General features: G+C 36.9%; 1 protein-coding gene and 1 pseudogene across 1 annotated transcript; both read left to right on the plus strand.

Annotated features, from left to right (window-relative positions):
• The first annotated feature begins 9,522 nt into the window (after positions 1-9,522).
• On the plus strand, positions 9,523-12,653 carry LOC145239420 (uncharacterized; annotated as a pseudogene).
• Positions 12,654-17,721: 5,068 nt separating this feature from the next.
• On the plus strand, positions 17,722-19,184 carry LOC145207448 (uncharacterized). Its single transcript, XM_080078681.1, has one exon. The coding sequence runs from the start codon at positions 17,787-17,789 to the stop codon at positions 19,182-19,184; it is 1,398 nt and encodes a 465-aa protein (XP_079934807.1). The 5' UTR covers positions 17,722-17,786.
• Positions 19,185-19,700: the final 516 nt, after the last annotated feature.

Below are 19,700 nucleotides of genomic sequence, written 5' to 3' on the forward strand. Positions count from 1 at the left end.
TAATACAGAAATTGTTATTGTGCGAAGTGTGTGGTGCTGTTTGTAAGCAGAAAACCGTGTGCAGAACAAACGTTGAACCATTGTAGAAAGGACGTTGGTGAAAGCATTGGGCCAACGATGGGTAAAAATTGGCCCGATGAGTAATACGGTTGGGGATTACGTAGGGCACTGGTTGGCCTGACAGTTTCGCCGTCCAGAAGCCAACGAGGAACCAACGAGCATTTAGACGTTTACCCAACGGTAACCCGACTAGTTGGCCCGATTAAAATTTGATGTTCACCCAACGTTTTGCCAACAAATATATGTTATCTGGGGAAGCAGTTAATGTGTTATGGAAGTCGTCATAGCTGCTGCTGCTGCTGCTGCTTTCACAAAGCAGGCCTTCACAAACAGAAAGGTTAATTCCCCACCCCTGGGCTACGTCTTTGTTAAGATTTTTGCCCTTCTGTTAGACTTTTGCACATTCTTTCGCTTTAGTTAGATTAGCCTACAGCCATATTTTCGTTTTTTTGGTCAAAAAATAATCGCCCTAGTCATCAGACGTCAAACAGCAGGTTGTGGACGAAATCAAAACTTCTCCCATGTTTTCAATACAACTTAATGAATCAACAGATATTACATCATGCTCCCAGCTTTTGGTTTTTGTTCGATATGTGCATGACGTAAAAGAGGAATTTTTGTAATGTGCAGTTTTAAAAACTACCACCAAAGCTCAAGATGTGTTGGACAGCCGGCAGCATAAACGATTGTTTTGAGAAAGAAGGGCTGCAATGGGGAAAGCTGTGCGGTGTATGTACAGATGGAGCTCCAGTTATGCTCGGATGTAAATCGGGTTTTCAAATGTGAGTAAGAGAAAAACCTCCCAAAGTGAAAGGCGTAGCCTAGCCTACATTGCATGATACATCGGTATGCACTAGCTTGCAAAACGCTTCCAACTTATTTAAAAGATTTGCTAAATTCAGTGATAAAAATGGTAAATTTCGTAAAGAAGAGTGCCACAACTTATCGTTTATTTAAACAACTGTGCAAAGATTCGAAATCTGACTATGAAACTCTTCTATTCTATACTGCAGTACGGTGGCTTTCGACAGGAAATGTCGTTACCCGCTTCTTTGAGCTTAAAACCGAAAGCAAGATGTGTTTTTGAAATAGAAAAAAAGGTAACTTTGTCAACTATTTATGTGACGGAACATAGCTGCAGGAACTTGCTTATTTAGCTGATATTTTTGAACAGTTAAAGAAAAGTACAAAGAATTAGATAAGTTTATTAAATTAAAGTGCAACTCTGCTTATTAAGAATTTACAATTTAAAAATGTCAAGAGGGAGATAAGCTTTTTAATATCAGCGCGAAAGAAACCCACCAAAAAATTATCCAGCTCTAGAAAAGAAGGGAAACTGGATAAAATCGGGCTGTGTGAAGAGTAAAACCGAAAAGATCTTTGAAAAGAGGAAAATAGACATCGTTGACAAGAATACACTCAGAACTATATACAGCGATCCAACAAGGAACGCCCCACCAATTATGTTTAATCAACTACTAACTGGACCAGAAATAATAAAATGTAAGGTTGAGAAAGCCCTGGCTAGCATGAAAAACGGAAAGGCGGTTGGTCTTGATGAAATTCCAATAGAAGTTTTGAAGGCTTTGGATGATATTGGAATCGACTTACTCCTAGACCTACACCTTATAAATAGCATTTACAACACTGGTCAAATTCCAGAAGACATGCGGAAGTCGATTTTTGTCGTACTGCCAAAAAAGGGCAAATCGAATGCAAAGATCAAAGGACAATCAGCCTTATGAGTCATATTGTTAAATTACTTAGAGCTTTTGATCGGGTCAATCATGACCAGATGCTACAGATGTTAAAAAACATCAACATTGATGACAAGGATCTGAGAATCATCCAAAACTTTTATTACAACCAACATGCCGTGGTGCGCGTGGGATACTCTGAAACCAAACTTATTACTATAGAAAAGGGTGTCCGACAGGGATGCGTGTTATCTCCTGACCTCTTCAATTTATATAGCGATAACATCTCAAGAAGTATTGCCGACTTAGAAGGGATCAAAGTTGGTGGTGTAAACATCAACAATATTCGATATGCTGATGATACGGTACTTATTGCAACATCCGAGAAGAAGCTTTAAAAGTTGGTAACAACAGTTGAAAAAGAAAGTGAGAAAATGGGAATGGCTTTGAATGCAGATAAACCAGAATGTATGGTCATTGCCAAAGTAGCAGGAGCGAACAAATGTAACATACTAGTTCTAGATAAACCAATCAAACAAACCCGAAGGTTTAGATATCTTGGTTGTATGCTTACAGACGATGGTCGGTCAAAATATGAAATTAAAGCCAGAATTGCACAGGCAAAAAATTGCTTTATTACTATCCCTATAAATCCTGGACTTTAATTTAAGTGAGTTTTTTTATCTGCTTTTTTTGTGAAGCGGTCACCAGGTCCTAAGGGGTTACTTATTGGGGCACAGGTCCTGAAGGTTACTTGAAGGGGGCCACGATCTATGAAAGGTTGAGAACCACCGCACTAAGCCATCGCTTGGCACACTTGGCCCGGGCAAAGTCTGATTAAGCGATAACTTAACAAACTAAACAGGGTCTTAGTGAGCGAGGGCTAAGCCGGCGTGTAGTTTTTGACGGCATCCTTAGGCTCCGACTGTAACATGCGCAATGCCTATGATGTCATTTCGCAATTTTTGACACGCCGTGTAAGTCATAGGTGATGGAGCCATAAATGTTTGCTTAAAAAAAGTTTGCAAAAAAATTAATTTGCACTGAAAAATAAATGTTTGCACTGAAATAAAAATGTTTGCACTGAAAAAAAATGTTTGCACTGAAAAAAAATTGTTTGCATCAAAAAATAAATGTTTGCACTGAAAAATAAATATCTGCCAAAAAAATGTTGAATTGCACTTGTGGACCTGGACGGCAAAGGAAAATGCTTATTAACCCTTTAACTGCGGCGGGCGCAAAATCCATAGAAAACACAAGTTGTCGCACGAACTGGTAAGCACTTTTTTACAGTCAGCAGGGCATTAACAACGGTAACCACAGCCTGTGATTGTTACGTCACAAGAGGGTTGTTGCCAGTTTGGCGGGGGTTTAACTGTAGGCTAAGGCAAAGTTTATCTATCAAACACAAGTTGTCGCACGCGAATTCATGGAGCGTGAAATGGGGCGACTTTGCACGCTTTTAACAACGCAAAGGATAGGGTTTTGGATGTTTTTTTCAATAACCTGCCTTAACGAGCAAATATTTTTTATTTCTAAATCGCCTTGCTAAGAAGAAATTTTATGCGTGACGTAAAAATGACGTCATTGATTGCTAGGCAACGCGCAATGTTTGCAGGAAAGCAGTTTTGTTGGCACTAGTTTGGCTAGTTCATCGTTTGCTAGCAAATTTGTGAAAGTAATCTTTAAAATAGGTAATTGTGCTAATAAAATGTTGTAAATATAAATGATCCCGACCGTTTTTAGTAATAAAAAATGTTGACTGTACAGATATTTGAAAAACTAAGAAATATTAAGTGTTAACCAAACCAGTTTATCAAAGCTATACTTTTTAAAGTCTTCATTATGGTTATACTTATTTTTTTGCTACTGGAAAAAGTGCAAACCTACAAAAATTTAATTCAATCTATTTAACAGTTCTATGATACGATGAAGTAATTGTGCGTATAAACTTGCAACTTAAAATAGTAAAAAAGTGGTTTTGTGGCTAAGTGCACCAATATAATGAAGAAACTAGTGGATGGCTGGGCTTTTAAATGAACAAGCCATTGATTTCAAAGTATCCTTACTGAAGAAGAATTATCTACTGAAGAATTATCTACTTGAGTTTATAAAGCTACAAAAAAACATGTTATACTGTGCAGTGTTCTCGCTTCAGTTTTGACTTTTTTGATTTTATGGAATCACCAATTTTGAAAATTGGTAATAATTCTTGCATGTTTATGCCCTTAATGAAATCATTTGCAATTTTTTGTGATATCCTCACATAACATGTATTGTGGGAAGTATCAGCTGAAACTGAAATAAATGAAAAAAGTGCCACTTTGAAAGCAAAATTTTCCACGAGACTTTTTATGCTGTACAGGTGAATAGATTTAAGAAGATTTAACAATTTTGTTTATATTGGTAGTTTCATGCAACAATGTTAATTGTACTTGTTTATATTACATTTTTTCTTGTGGTTGTGTTGCATATCCATATCACAGTACACATATTCAACATGGTATACTTCCTTAATTGATGCAATAAATATATTTATTACTAAAAAGTGTCAAATATCTTTCAAAAAAAATCAAAAACAGAGAGAAAGATTGTACAACACCTTTAAAGGTACTGCCAAAAGCTTTCAAAATGCAGTATATGCTAAAAGCGTCAAAATGCAGTAAATAAACGATGACGTCACGATATTACAATAAACGATATTACGTCATGACTTTTCTGACCTTGGAGGAATATAGTCAAACTATTTATTCCAATTTTAGATGAATATACATCACAACCTTTGTATCTTTCGGGACTTAAGTAGGCTACATGTATATTTACTGAAAAATTTTCCCGCTAAACCCTGATTTTTATTCAAAAATTTGCAGAATTTGCAAAATCAAACACCGCAAAAGTATCCAAAATAATCATTTTATAAATCGGCCCCATAAGGCGCAATGCAAAATTCGCGCTAATTTCGCCCCCTTTTCATCCCCATGATCCGAAACACTGCAATCCAGTTCGTGCGGTAAGCACTTTTTTACAGTCAGTAGGGCATTAACAACCGTGAATGAAAAAAGGCGATTTATGACGTCACAATACAACTGTCACAACTTGGCGCCAGTGTGTGTTCTTCGTTTTGGTCAAGAAAAGGTAAGGTTTTAGTTTATAAAATTAATCTTGGTTTCTGTATCACGTGAAATATAAATTATAAGCATTAAGATAAATGTAACTATATAGCCTATGTTTCAGCGTAACCAGATTAGCATTTAGCAGTCAACACAGTTTGCAACTTTAGGGACTAAAAAATGCGAAGTGAATGTCAAGTTACATCATTACATGTAGTAAACTGAAAATGCCTTTTTACTTTAGTGCTTTCAACCAAACGATGACACCCGACGGTCGCAACAGTTTCTTCCACTACTATTTATGGCAGTGATTCTCAAACTGTGTGCCGCGGCACACTAGTGTGCCGTGAGAGATTTCCAAGTGTGCCGCGAAATATTTTCTTTTTTGAAGTGCAAATACATTCCCTAGTGTTTTAGGCCTTTACGGCGAAATACTGGTGCTCATAACAAAGTTTTGAAGCCCATATTTTGTTATTGGTAATAAAAAGCATCCTTACCCACCACAATAAAGTTGAAAGTTAACTTAATTATAAGCTTATGATCAACTTCTGTTGTGTTTGCCTGCGAAGTGTACCGCGGAAGGAAATTTTAGTTCTTTAATGCGCCGCATGGTAAAAAAGTTTGAGAACCACTGATTTATGGGAAGACAGCCAGCACTTGCTTCGTTATTTAAAAAACGCAATTAATACCTTAACAGACGTTTCTTATAGCCTTTGCTCGGAAATAACTGCAGGTGATTTATAACAATAAAAATTCGCTACCACATAAATTTTGCAAAATCTGTGTTTATTTAGGTTTGTACTTTAAATGGCAAATAAAAAAACAGGAATGCGCTTTCTAAAGGAAGTCAAGAGGACACTGACAAAAAGCACAAAGACATTTGTAGAAATACATTGCAAATGAGTCAGGTAAAACAATTTTAAATGTTCATTGCAATAGACTTTTAAAATGCCTAAAATGCATTGAATGGCATATGACAGGCATCCCCACTGCTACAAGATAATCTTTAATGTACTGTTATAGACTATGGGAGTCTAGCATGACAACTACCATCTATTTAAGTAACACAACAAAACCAGGTTTTTAAGTACAACTTGATAATGCTAAAAAATGATAAGTAGAAATTTTTGGTCATCTGCCTAAAGGGAATACATATTGATTTCACTCCTTTCAGTCATTTTTTTGCATTTTCTATCCCAGGTTTGGCCATATGTATTGTTAATGTTCTGTCAAGTGATATAAAATAATCACCACTTGAAGATGTGGTTATGGTGGTGTACCATCAGTGGTTACCCCTGAATACCTTATAATATGTGAATTTATGAAACCATGTATTAACTAGAAAAAATGTCATTCTGAATGTCAGCTTGGTCTTCATAGGTACTTGTTATGTGTTCACAACTTCAGTAGCATTTCATTACACATATGTCACTCCTTTAAAAAATATATTTACAGGTTGGATCTGACACATGCTTTTGGGGGTACTATACAAATTGCAAGGGGGTCTCAACTGCAATTTTGTCTCAATATATTGTGTCTTTTTAATGACTGCATTCAAGTGCTACATTTTGTGTGTTTACTTTCATTTTCTTCACTTTCAAATAAGCTCAAATCAAGTGCAGATTTTTTTTATTTGTAGAACACTTTTACTTCTAGTTAAACTTGCCAAAAATTAGTTAACATGCCCATAACACTGTTTAGCAATCTCTACTTAAAACACTTAGATAATGCAACAAAAGTCTTATGTCAAGGGGGGGTCTAAAATAGGTTAATAAGAGGTAGTTTGAAAAGCAAAATAACTAGTGTCAATATCACAGAGAGCAACAAGAGGCCAAATAATCAATATCAAGGTATTAAAACATGTTTTCCTCCTGCGATTGATGTTTGCTGGTCTTTAGGCTCAAACAAATTTATTGTTTATTATCAGGGAGGCGAACCGGAACTGAACCCGAACCCGCGAACCGGTTTGAGCGGTTAATTTCATTAAACCCGAACCCGAACCGCTAATTACGATTTTCTAAAAACCCGAACCGGAGTTGAACCCTATATTTTGTTTGGCGTTGGACCCGAACCGGAACTGAACCAGTAAAAAAGGCAGTATGTTTTATATGTATTTTTTTTTCAAAACAGCGCACTTAAGAATACGCGAGATAACACTTATAGGGCGTGTCAAAAATAACAGTGCACGGTCAAAAATCTTGTGGGGTTTGATAAGGCCAGGAAGATGATAGGTAGAATTAAATTGAACGAATAAAAATTTGAACCGGTTTAAAAACCGCAAACCGGTTCGGACCGGACAATTTGCCCAAAACCCGAACCCGAAAATCCACATTTTTAAAAACCGGAACCGAACCCGAACCCTTAAAAACAAAACGAAGTGAACCCGAACCGAACCTGAACCCGTATGACAAGCGGTTCGACTCCCTGTTTATTATATTAACAATCTGCAATACAAAGATAAACATAAAGTTCTTATAGTAACAAGAAAATTTATGTATATTTTAAATTATGAGCAGGCTCCAATTTCCAGTTCTGTTGTAAACCTGTTCAAATAGTCAAGTTTTGTGGCAAGCACCATAAGTTTTTGTGGAAAATACTATTACAAACAGTTAAATCTGATTATTCAGACAAACAAGTCGCAGATTAGAGGTTGTTCATTTTAATGTGTTAATTTAAAATATTTGCAAAGTCGTTTCATGCTTCCCCTGAAACTAATACTGATTTTACACAAACTACAGTTCATTGTTTGGCAGAGGCAAACACTTAAAAATGCCAAAAAAGTTTATGTTCAATTTAAAAATGTTCCGCAGACAACCTTTGCGTAAATGTGGCACAATTATCGGATTTAAAACATTACGGGACGTGTTTTCTCTTCACTTTGCCTTAGCCCAAAATCCATAGAAAACACAAGTTGTCGCACGAACTGGATTGCAGTGTTTCGGATCATGGGGCGAAATTAGCGCGATTTTTGCATTGCGCCTTATGGAGCCGATTAATAAAATGATTAATTTGGATACCTTTGCAGTGTTTAATTTTGCAAATTCTGCCAAATCTTGAATGAAAATATAACTACGCTTAACTTATAATGTTTAAATGATACTGATGAACAAGAGATAGAGTTTAAATCAAGTTTTAACGGGTAAATTTTGCAGTAGATATACATGTAGGCCTAGTCTACTTACGTCCCAAAAGTTTAAAAGATTGTCATGTATATTCATCTAAAATTGGAACAAAAAGTTTGACTATGTTCCTCCAACGTCAGAAAAGTGATGACGTAATAGTGACGTCATTCTTTACATATGTATTTTGATATTAAAAGCTTTTGACAGTACCCTATAAGGTATTGTACAATATTTTACTCTGCTTATGATTTTTGTATCATTTATTTGACACTTTTCAGTCATAAATATATTTTTTGCATCAATCAAGGACTATATATCATGTTTATTACAAGAATTACCATGTGAAACACAACAGCAAATCCCTTTATGAAAAAAAGACAGGATGAACAAATACAACTAAAATTGTTACATGCAACAACCAATAGAAAACAAAATTGGAAAAGATTCTTCAACTTATCCACCTGGACAGAATGAAAGCAAAGATTTGTTTTGTAAAAAATTTAATTTTCATAATGGCATTTTTATTTGTTTATTTTAGTCTCAGCTGATACTTCCCATTACTCATATTCTCATAATACATGTTATATGAGGATATCATGAATACAATTTTCCAAGTGATTCTATTAAGGACATAAAGTAACATGTAAGGATTATCTGCAATTTTCAAACCTTGTTTTTTTATAAAAAAAGCTGTTTTCATAAAATCAAAAAAGTCACAACTTTAGCAAGAACACAGCATTGTATGATATGGCTGTTGGTAGCTTCATAAACGGAAACACAGTAGTTACGTAAAGTCCATGTGTCAGTGTACTAAATGTCAGAAAAATTACATTAACCAAATAAAACAAAAACAATGTATTTTGATTTTTTGTTGTGTTATGCATCATTATTTTATGTCAATAATTGTGTCTGTTTTAATCAAATTTATGAAATCAGAAAATACAAAATAAAACACTGCCATTTATGTTTTCCTTTCTTTGTCTTCATGCCTGTTGGTATTGTGAGCCAGGTGCCATCTATCCAACCAGGTTTGGTATGATGAAAGGCTGAAGATGTTTCTTCTTTGGTAAGGATACTTAAAAATCAATGTCTTGTTCATTTTAAAGCCCAATCATCCAACAGTTTTCTCATTATTTCGGTGAACTTAACTGGCCATTTTTTTTAGTTTTTTACTATTTTAAGCTGCAAGTTTATGTGCACACTTAGTTATCTTATCATAGAACTGTTAAACGTATTGTTACTTTTCATAGGTTTGCACTTTCCTTTTTCAAGGAGCTAAAAATACAAAGAGTTTAAAAAGTATAATTTTGACAATTGAAACTGCTTTGGTTAACACTTTTTAATTTTTTAAATATCTGCGCAGACAACATCTTTATTGCTTAAAACTGTCGGGATTATTCATATTTACTACATTTTATCATCAAGATTAGTTTTTTAAAACAATATTTTCACAAATTTGATAGCAAACGAACATTTTTGACAAACTAGTGCCAATAAAAGAGCTTTCCTGCAAAGGTTGCGCGTTGCCTAGTGTAGCGTTTACGACACTATTGTGCAATGTTTATGGAAACTATTGCATGCTATTTCGCAATAACGTTTCACACCACGAAATGGAAATGTTTACCCTCATTTCTGCATAGACTAATGTTTATAGTTCCGGTTCTATGGTAGTCATAAGCTATTTCCAGCCATTTTTCGGGTTCCAGAAAGATCTAACAGTAAACATAGTGTTTATTCCCTTATGACACATATTTCCGTCGGTATTTGCAATGTTTCCGCAGTTGTGATTCGTATTAGAACGCAACGTTTCCACCCTGTGAATAAGCATATGGTGTTCACCAAAAGGCGCTATGGCACTATAAATTACATGGCTACCTTAAAATAAATAATATAAGTAATATGAGAAAAAAAATTCGTACACCGGCCAATGTTTCACATTGTTATATAAGCGTAGACTTTGATGTTTTCGCCCTTCTATTTGTGGGTTCTTTTTGTGGATTCTATTTGTTCCTGCTATTTCCACCGGGAAAGAGGCTATTTTGGGGCTTCTATTGTTATCCCATGTGGATGTGTAGCTGATTTGAACGTTCGCCTTTAACGTTATTCAAGAATACAAAGAAAGAAGAGAGATATGTGTGGCTGTTAATCAGTCAGCTGTTATTGAGATGCAAAGATCAGACTCACCAAACAATTTGCAATGAACATCATAGTTTACACTGTAGCCGCCTTTAACAAGTCGTCATCGAGGCAGGTCGGGCTACAAACTGGTGCCCCGAGTGAGGAACTTGCCAAATTCCTTTCCCGAGCGAGCCGACATATTGGTCATCTACGAGGCTGCTGAGATTTCGTGGGACTCAACTGAAGACGAGGAGATTTCGCATTCAGAATACCTGGTGCATTCCATTCACATCTACGCGTTCGCGTCATCGGATTTCATAACCCTTGATTAAAGACTGAACACCAGACAGACCAACAAATCACGGAAAATGAAACGACCTTTGACTCCCAAACGCATCAGGACACGCTCTCCTGCTCCAGTGATCTCCAACAACCGCCTGCAGCGACAGCACTCCTCCAGAACAAGTCGATCGAACGCCAATCACGAAAATGACATTCACGCGGTCGCCCCGACTGACATCTTTTCCTCTGTTAAGTAAGTGCATGTGCAATCTGCACTCGACCATTTTCTGTGTTGTAAAATATATATTTTATTCGCTTAATAACACTTTTCAAGATAAATTGGTTATGTTTATTCATCGATGTATGTTGCATGTTAAGCGGTGTGCGTGTATATAACTTATAATTCAGTAAAAATTGATATAATTTTTTGCTAGTGTCAAACTGTAAACGTGTGCTTCGGTGTTTTTCACCGTCAATTTATGTTTCACGTTTCATGTCAACGGCTTTGTCAAGCCGGAAACGTTCTTGTTTTGCAACTCACGCTGCATGATATGTATTGACTCCCTGGCTTGAGCTGTTTAATAAGATCACACATTTTCCACACACAAATATAACATGTTAACGACCAACCTGTCAAAACAAGTAAGCTCAGTTACGCTGAAGACAATTGCCCAAACCCAAGAAAACAAGCATCCTGACCGAAACACGACGTCGTTCTACGCCATATTTGTCTGCATGGTGCATACCACTTCGAGCATCGAGCTCCATCTGTTCACAAGTCTACAAACAGACATTTCGAGCCACGAACTCCAACTATTTTCAAGTCTACAAAAGACATTTCGAGCAACAAGCTCCAACTATTTTCAAGTTTACAAAAAGATATTTCGAGCAACAAGCTCCAACTATTTTCAAGTCTACAAAAAGATATTTCGAGCAACAAGCTGCAACTATTTTCAAGTCTACAAAAAGACATTTCGAGCAACAAGCTCCAACTACTTACAAGTCTACAAAAAGACATTTCGAGCAACATGCTCCAACTATTTACAAGTCTACAAACGATATTTTTGAGTCCTACATTTACGACTCAGCCTAAACATGAAGAAGACAGCTGTCAGACATCTTATACTTTCAATGCCAATCTACACAAATAACGGCATTACTGGCTGGGGCCAGTGCACACATTTCCCCAAGCCAGATATTATCCTACCTGAAGGGAAAGCCCACAGCAGCGATAACGCACGGCGACATACTCTTAGAGACCGCTTGTACCACATCAAAAATGCGTTTGTTGCGAAGTCTGCGAATAAAGAATAGCAATTACTTTGCTACAAGGCCTCTTTTCGAAAAAGTTCATACTGGCCATGTGAACATCGACGAAAAGACCTACCAACTTTATGACCAGAGTAATGTTTTCCCAGACCTAGTTTACAAGGAAACATTTCGGGCCAACCGAATGTTCACTTTCAAAGTTCATAATACTTATTACTTATTCGTCAACTATACTCTTGCAAGAGTCGAAACCAATATCCAGCTACTCTCTCCTATTATCAAGATGATAAATGAATCTTTTCAATCTTATGATTTCGTTGAAGCGGCCCAGCTTCTCAAATATATACCTAGTGAAAATCGCGCGTTATCGGACGTTCTAGCCGTCCTCTCAAGCACTCAACTAAACAACGAACGAATGAATATCTTCTTCGATTCACAAACTAACCTTTCCACAGAAGGGGGGATTGATGACAAGGTTCTGCCGCAAAATCTTCTCAAGTCAGCTTTCATCACCCTTTTATCTTCTGTGACCAGTCCTGCTGCAAATGCATTCCTCTCTTTCCTCGTTATCCAAGCTTTGTTCTGGGGAATAGCCTTGTCCCTGTTGACATTAAAGCATCTTTTTCAACGTATTCAACCATTAGCAAGACCAAAAATCAACCAGGCAGTTGCAGAATTACAACGCCGCTGGAATTTACGTCATCAACACCAAAACAACGATGACGACACAAATGGACAGTCTCAGGAAGCGATTAACACAGAACCAGAAGCCTGAAATACTGTTCCCAGACTAGTTGCTGAGCGAACAGCATATGTTACACTATACTATATTAAACATTTCACACATTCAGCTAAGCCTGAACGTAATATTACTCTAGCCGTTTGGCAGATCTTACCACAACACATTAACTTTAACGTTTCACGTTTGTCATTCTGCTAGAATAATCAACCAAAATTTGCTTAAGGAAAACCAATATATATATCTAATCCGTGAATATTACTAACCTTTTTTCTGCATGACAATTTCTTTTTGCATATATAAGTATTTCTTTGTTTTCGCCTTTCTCATTCAAGTGCAGAAACCCTTATTGTGTCTCCACTACAAAAATATATAATCAATGCTTGTATATAAGGCTAAAAACTCAAAATTCGAAACCTGTGGAGAATCCAATAGCACACATTACTTTGTCATATGAATTTGCATTACATTATTCCGCCCGTTCCTTTTTCACATGAATGTAAAGTAATATATTTATACAAGAATCGCATATACTTATAAAACTAAAAAAAAAAAAAAAAAAAAAAAATATATATATATATAGGGCCTATATATCATAGCTATCAAACCGCATTATAAATCGATAAAACATTCTTGTGTGCAATTTTGTCAACTTATGTTTCGCCAGTCTATACTTACAGATTATATTCTCTGCTTTCGCCCTTGTTTTGACAATATTAATCATTTTTCCTTATGATATTTATCCAAAGAGCTGAAGAGTCATACCCTTATTGACAAGATATATAATTGTTATGTTCATTTTTCGTCTTTAATTGTGCATATTTTTCCCAACGTATAAATCCCCACGTAACAGCACCTACCGCCATCTATTGACCAATCTCTCTTGTCGCGTGTCGCTAACAACCATTAACATTGATAAAATGTGTTTTTCATTCAAACACATTGTGCACCCTTTTTGGGGGGGAGCTTTTGTAGCGTTTACGACACTATTGTGCAATGTTTATGGAAACTATTGCATGCTATTTCGCAATAACGTTTCACACCACGAAATGGAAATGTTTACCCTCATTTCTGCATAGACTAATGTTTATAGTTCCGGTTCTATGGTAGTCATAAGCTATTTCCAGCCATTTTTCGGGTTCCAGAAAGATCTAACAGTAAACATAGTGTTTATTCCCTTATGACACATATTTCCGTCGGTATTTGCAATGTTTCCGCAGTTGTGATTCGTATTAGAACGCAACGTTTCCACCCTGTGAATAAGCATATGGTGTTCACCAAAAGGCGCTATGGCACTATAAATTACATGGCTACCTTAAAATAAATAATATAAGTAATATGAGAAAAAGAATTCGTACACCGGCCAATGTTTCACATTGTTATATAAGCGTAGACTTTGATGTTTTCGCCCTTCTATTTGTGGGTTCTTTTTGTGGATTCTATTTGTTCCTGCTATTTCCACCGGGAAAGAGGCTATTTTGGGGCTTCTATTGTTATCCCATGTGGATGTGTAGCTGATTTGAACGTTCGCCTTTAACGTTATTCAAGAATACAAAGAAAGAAGAGAGATATGTGTGGCTGTTAATCAGTCAGCTGTTATTGAGATGCAAAGATCAGACTCACCAAACAATTTGCAATGAACATCATAGTTTACACTGTAGCCGCCTTTAACAAGTCGCCATCGAGGCAGGTCGGGCTACACTAGCAACCAGAGTTGGGCATGGATCGTGATCCGGCAGGATCTTCGTTTTTTGACGGATATCGGATGATACTTTACAGCTGCCGAATCAGGATCCGGATTATCCCATCCAGTTTTTTGTACAACATACTCAGGGAAAATAATATAATATTTGTGAATTTTTGTTGTATAAAATATCATTCTTTCCCCCCCTGCATAATGAGTGCATACTGCATAGGCCTAGTGCACACAATATCAGGAAGGATTACATTTTTGTCAAGAAGGCTGAAATTGTATGGGGCAAGTATTCAAGTAACCGTCGAAGGCAACATAAATAGAAACTTGAATTGAACATATTTGCTGTGTGTCGTGTGCAGTTGTGCACCCTTATGACTCATAAGGTTATGAGTGTGTCCTGTGTTTATTGTGTAGTTGTGAAATCTGGTTATCACATGACATAGTAGGCCTACCGCAAACAGTAACGTGCAACAAGGGAGTAAGGGACGCGTTATACCATAGATAACTTACCATGGATGACAAACTGCCATTGTTTCCATTGTTACGTTTTGATTGGACACGCATGAACGCTTCTGGTTCTTTGTGTCAAAACAAACCGCAGTAGATTGTAGTTTGAACGCATTAATCGAGTTTCTTTGCATTTTACGGTAAAGCGATGGCCCCTACTAATTGCTCTGTTCCGGGATGCTTGTCATCTTACCAAAAGGCGAAGTCTAATGGCCAAAAAACACGCTTTTTATAGTTAGAAGGCCCGAGTTGGCAAAGACTACGGAAGAAACAAAACACCGTGAAAATTTTAAAAAAAATTTATTGTCTATGAGAGATGCAGCAGCTGGTGACATAATACCGCAAATGTTGCACAAGGAAACGTAAGTACCTTGACCTTAACATACCCTACTAAATCGACAAAACATTGTTACTTATCAATGCCTACATTTCATATAACAGGGCAGCAATCTGTGAAAACCATTTTCTCTGCCAAGATGTCTTAGTAAACGGCAAACAAAAATTACTTAAAATTGGTGCAACACCTTGCAAAAACCTTCCTAAAAGATCATTATTTTCCAACCAACCAAGAAGGCCACCAACAAAACGTGAATTTAGTGTGAAACCAAGGCATTCAACACCGGAGGACCTGCTAAAATCAGCAGATAAACTGCCTGAAAGAATGAAAGGCAAGGAAAACATACACTTGATATTGCTAATGTTAACTTGAACAATATGTCATTTAAAATATCTTTTTAGATCACTGGATATTTTACAAACTTAAAAAAACTCTATTTGCTGAGTACAAAGAAGAAGATATATTGCTTCCACGTTATAGGTAAGTCGAAACAGTGTGCACTGTCTGCAGCTTACTTATCAAGTAAATGGCTTGGTGCCTTTTTACTGATACATGAGTAACACTCCTCTGTGGTTTATGCCCTGTAGTGGCATAAAACAGATTTGGTGAGGCACAGCTTTTCAGTCTGTAACTCCCAACAAACTGGGTTACCATAATGTGGCTACACTGGCCTATATGGTCGATGCCCTGTTACCAGCTGCACTGATGAGACCTTACAGGTCGAAACAGTGTGTACTGTTTGTTGCGTTTTTCAAAAAAATACATAAAATAAAGTTTTGAAATTTTAGGATAGAATTTGGAGCAGATGCCAGTTTAGTGTCACTTTCATTGTCTGGCTGGAAGATGCGTTTTTATTTGCCTTGCCTAATGTATATCCACCAATCCAGGATGTCGTTTTCCTTGGTTTGCAATGCTACATCTGATTCTATGTGGGTTTTTTCATTTAAACCAGGGTCCTGCTTTACAATGCATTTCATAACCTCCAAAATATACTTGGAGGCCACACTTTGAGTGATAGTAGATGAAAAAAAGATGCACTTTTCAAGCACACATGAGGATAAAGGGAAATGATTTCATCTTCACTTTTGTTGCTGTGAAACATCCGTATCCATTTGGACACGTTTTTCAAACCACTCTCCGAAAAACTAACATCTGGGTTGATTTTTTTAAGAATGCTTTCGGGAAGAGGAATAGATTTATTTGCACTTTCCTGCATGTTACTTGCACACTCTTCAAATTCACCTTCCAATAACAACACTACCATAAGTTATTCAGGAATTTCACTTGCAAAGTCGTTTGTTGTGCTGCTACTAGCCATTATACAATCTTTTATTGAGGTAATAACTCACAAATCGGTTATTTCTAAAAACAAACAATGTCACGAGGGTTACTAGATTCTTTTGTCACAAGATTATGCACAGCCGACGTATGTAATGCGATTCGCAACATTAGAAATACGTCGTCTGGTAGCAATAACAGTTATCACTTCTCAAGAAACAACCAGAAGCGCTCATCCATGACCATAACAATGGGTTTGGTGCACTGATCTCTATAAACCCTGGATTGCGCTACTGGCCATCACGGTTAAAGCAAATTGAAGCGTAATGGCGGCTGAAAAGGAAGCCCCAAAAATGCATTGCGGGCAATGGGGAGAGAGTGGAAAAATGACGATAATTTTTGTTTTAGGCATTTGTATAGCGATTTTTGCAGATATGATTTGTAGATTAATAGGACGCATGTATTCCAGTGTGTAATAACCTATAAATATGCGTAGATTGACTGTGATGTGTATTAGTGTATGTGTACTGGATATACTTTATTAAGTTAATGTTGAAATAAATCATTACTAAGTGGAAATAAATGTTTTATTATGCAATATAAGTGGTTTGCGTGCTTTTTTAAGTATTTTAGACATGAATCCAACAAGATGGCTACTTCCTTCACACAAGATGATGTAATTCTTTGTGTGACATTACCTTGTGCTAATCCAAACTGCTGTTTTTGACTGTAACTTCAGGAAATTCTGACCAACATGTGGAATAAAATAATATTTCAACTATTTTAACACTATTTGACTTTTTTTCTCGTTTGAGTGCATTTGGTTTGGGTCTTTATTATCTTGCCATGGTGATATGATGAAATTTTGCAATTCCATTTTACATTTATGATAAATTTGTTTCCAAACATTTCAGACATAATAGGGTTTATATTTCTCCAATAACCAACCTTTATTGTCTCTGGTAAAATTCCACTGGAATGTTTCAGTCTCCTCCCAAACCCTCAAGCTTTATGACACTGCAAGATTACAATCCAGCCTTTTTCGACAACAAATACACTACAGAGGGATTGGAATCAGATTAAACATTTTTTGTGTGTATACTGTTCTACTTCCACTGTGTATGTTTTGTAATCATTTCTGACACTGCCTGTAACATGATATGCTGCACATTTTAAACTTAAACAACTTTGAGGTTGTTTTTATTTTATTTTGTGAATGCACCATCTGTTATAATGGTGATCATCTGACAAAAAATACAGGATATCTGTATGAACTTGGCTGGTGTATTTGTTGCCTTCCGTCCTGTTTAGCAAGAATTTAAGTGATAACTGGTGTGTGTAGTGTTTTATAATGTGCCGGTTACCATCGTGTGTCGTCTGTTGCATGAACCGTTGTGTGCATGGTTATTCTACCTAGCGTGTGCTGATGGTGTGCTGCGTATTGGACAGCAACATTAATAAATCTGGTTTAATCCCGCAAAGCGTGGGTGAGACGCCACATTTGGCGACGAGGATCTGTTTTACATTTGTTTTATCAACATTTGGGTTGATTGTGGATCTTCCGGAAGGTAATGGAAGGAAATCCTGACCTCGTGGGAATGTCAAACAGTGATGTCGGTGCACTGAAACCATTTGATGTTCAAGACGGTGCACATGGTTTATCTCAACGCTGGAAACGTTGGAAACGAGCTTTCAATCTATTCTTGGTGGGAAAGGGAATCACGAGTAGCGTTCAGAAAAAGGCACTGTTGCTACATACTGCAGGTATGAATGTGCAGGAAATTTACTATACACTAGTAAACGAGGAAGATGACAACAAGACCTATGATGAAACTTTAACTGTTTTAAATGAGTATTTTATACCAAAGTGCAACATACCTTTTGAAAGACATTTGTTTCGTCAATTGCATCAAACAAATGACGAATCAGTTGATCAGTTTGTATGTCGATTAAGACAAAGTGCAGCTACTTGCAATTTCGGAAATGAAGCAGATGACCAAATTCGTGATCAAGTAATTGATAAATGTCACTCAAATGCACTACGAAGAAAGTTTCTGGAAAAGGATACACTTACCCTTAAAGATGTGTTGTCAATGTCCAAAGCATTTGAAGCTGTGAATTCCCAAGCAAAAGTGATGGAGGGAAGCCAGGCAGTCAACTACATTGAAAAGTCTGGAAAACGTCAGGTTGCTTCGACATCAAGAAAAGAGGGAAAAACCTGTTTTGCTTGTGGCCAAAAGGGACATTTTAAGAAAGATATGATATGTCCAGCTAGAAGAAAAGCTTGTGCTAAATGTGGTAGAGTGGGACACTTCAAATTAAAGTGTTGGTCCAATGGTTTCAAGCCATCAAAATATAATGGTGAAGAGGGACATCGTCCATTGGGAAGGCGATCGAATAATAACACTGTTCAAAATGGAATAGAGAAGGAAGATGGTGATGGTTTTGTTTTTGGTCTGAAACCTTTAACAGAGTTTTATACAGTGACACTGGTAATTGGTGGTGTTACATTGCCAAATATTTTGGTTGATTCAGGGGCATCAGCAAATATTGTTGACAAGGATACATGGGAATGGCTGAAGAAGCAGAAAATTAAAGCAGAAACCAGAAAGTCTGCAAAGACCCTGTATGCATATGGAAGTAAAGGGCCTCTTGCTACCTTGGGCACTTTTACAGCTCAGGTGAAGTCTAAAGACAGTCTTCATGAGTGCAAGGCAGATTTCATTGTTACAGAAAGAAAAGGTCACACCTTGTTGGGAAAGCGTACTGCAGAAGTGTTAGGATTACTACACTTGGGGCCAAGTTGTGTGAACTCTGTGTATGATGATGTTTTGTCCAGATATCCAAAACTGTTTTCTGGAATTGGTCTGTTGAAAGACTACAAGTTGAAGTTGCACATCAATGATAAAGTTCAACCTGTGGCACAGCCTGTGAGAAAAATTCCATTTCAGCTGAGAGAAAAAACTTGAAGAGCTGTTGAAGGAGGGGATAATCGAAGAAGCACCTGAAGGGCCTACTGGTTGGATTTCTCCATTGGTGGTTATTCCTAAACCTGATGGTGACATTAGAGTGTGTGTGGATATGCGACAGGCTAATACAGCTATCGTGAGGGAAAGACATCCAATACCCACAGTGGAAGAGTTGCTTTATGAGCTTAACGGAAGTACTGTTTTCAGTAAATTGGACTTAAAGTGGGGATTTCATCAAATTTTACTTGATGAACACAGCAGGCATATCACTACATTTAATACACACAAGGGATTGTACAGGTATACTAGACTAATGTTTGGTCTAAACTCTGCCCCAGAGAAATACCAGAAGATTATATGGGATGTTTTGAAAGGATGTCAAGGAACTGCAAACATTGCAGATGATGTTATTATACATGGGCGTACAAGGAAAGAGCATGATCAGAGGTTGTTTGCTGTGTTGGATAAAATGTCTCAGTGTGGTCTGACACTGAATGCTAAAAAGTGCAAATTTCG

This window comes from Phallusia mammillata, chromosome 1, assembly GCF_965637545.1.
Source record: "Phallusia mammillata chromosome 1, kaPhaMamm4.hap1.1, whole genome shotgun sequence".
In the NCBI taxonomy this organism is placed as follows: Eukaryota; Metazoa; Chordata; class Ascidiacea; order Phlebobranchia; family Ascidiidae; genus Phallusia; species Phallusia mammillata.

What these genes read in the sequence shown, in the direction of transcription:
- LOC145207448 (XM_080078681.1), top strand. Translation starts at nt 17,787, where the DNA reads ATGGAAGGAAATCCTGACCTCGTGGGAATGTCAAACAGTGATGTCGGT.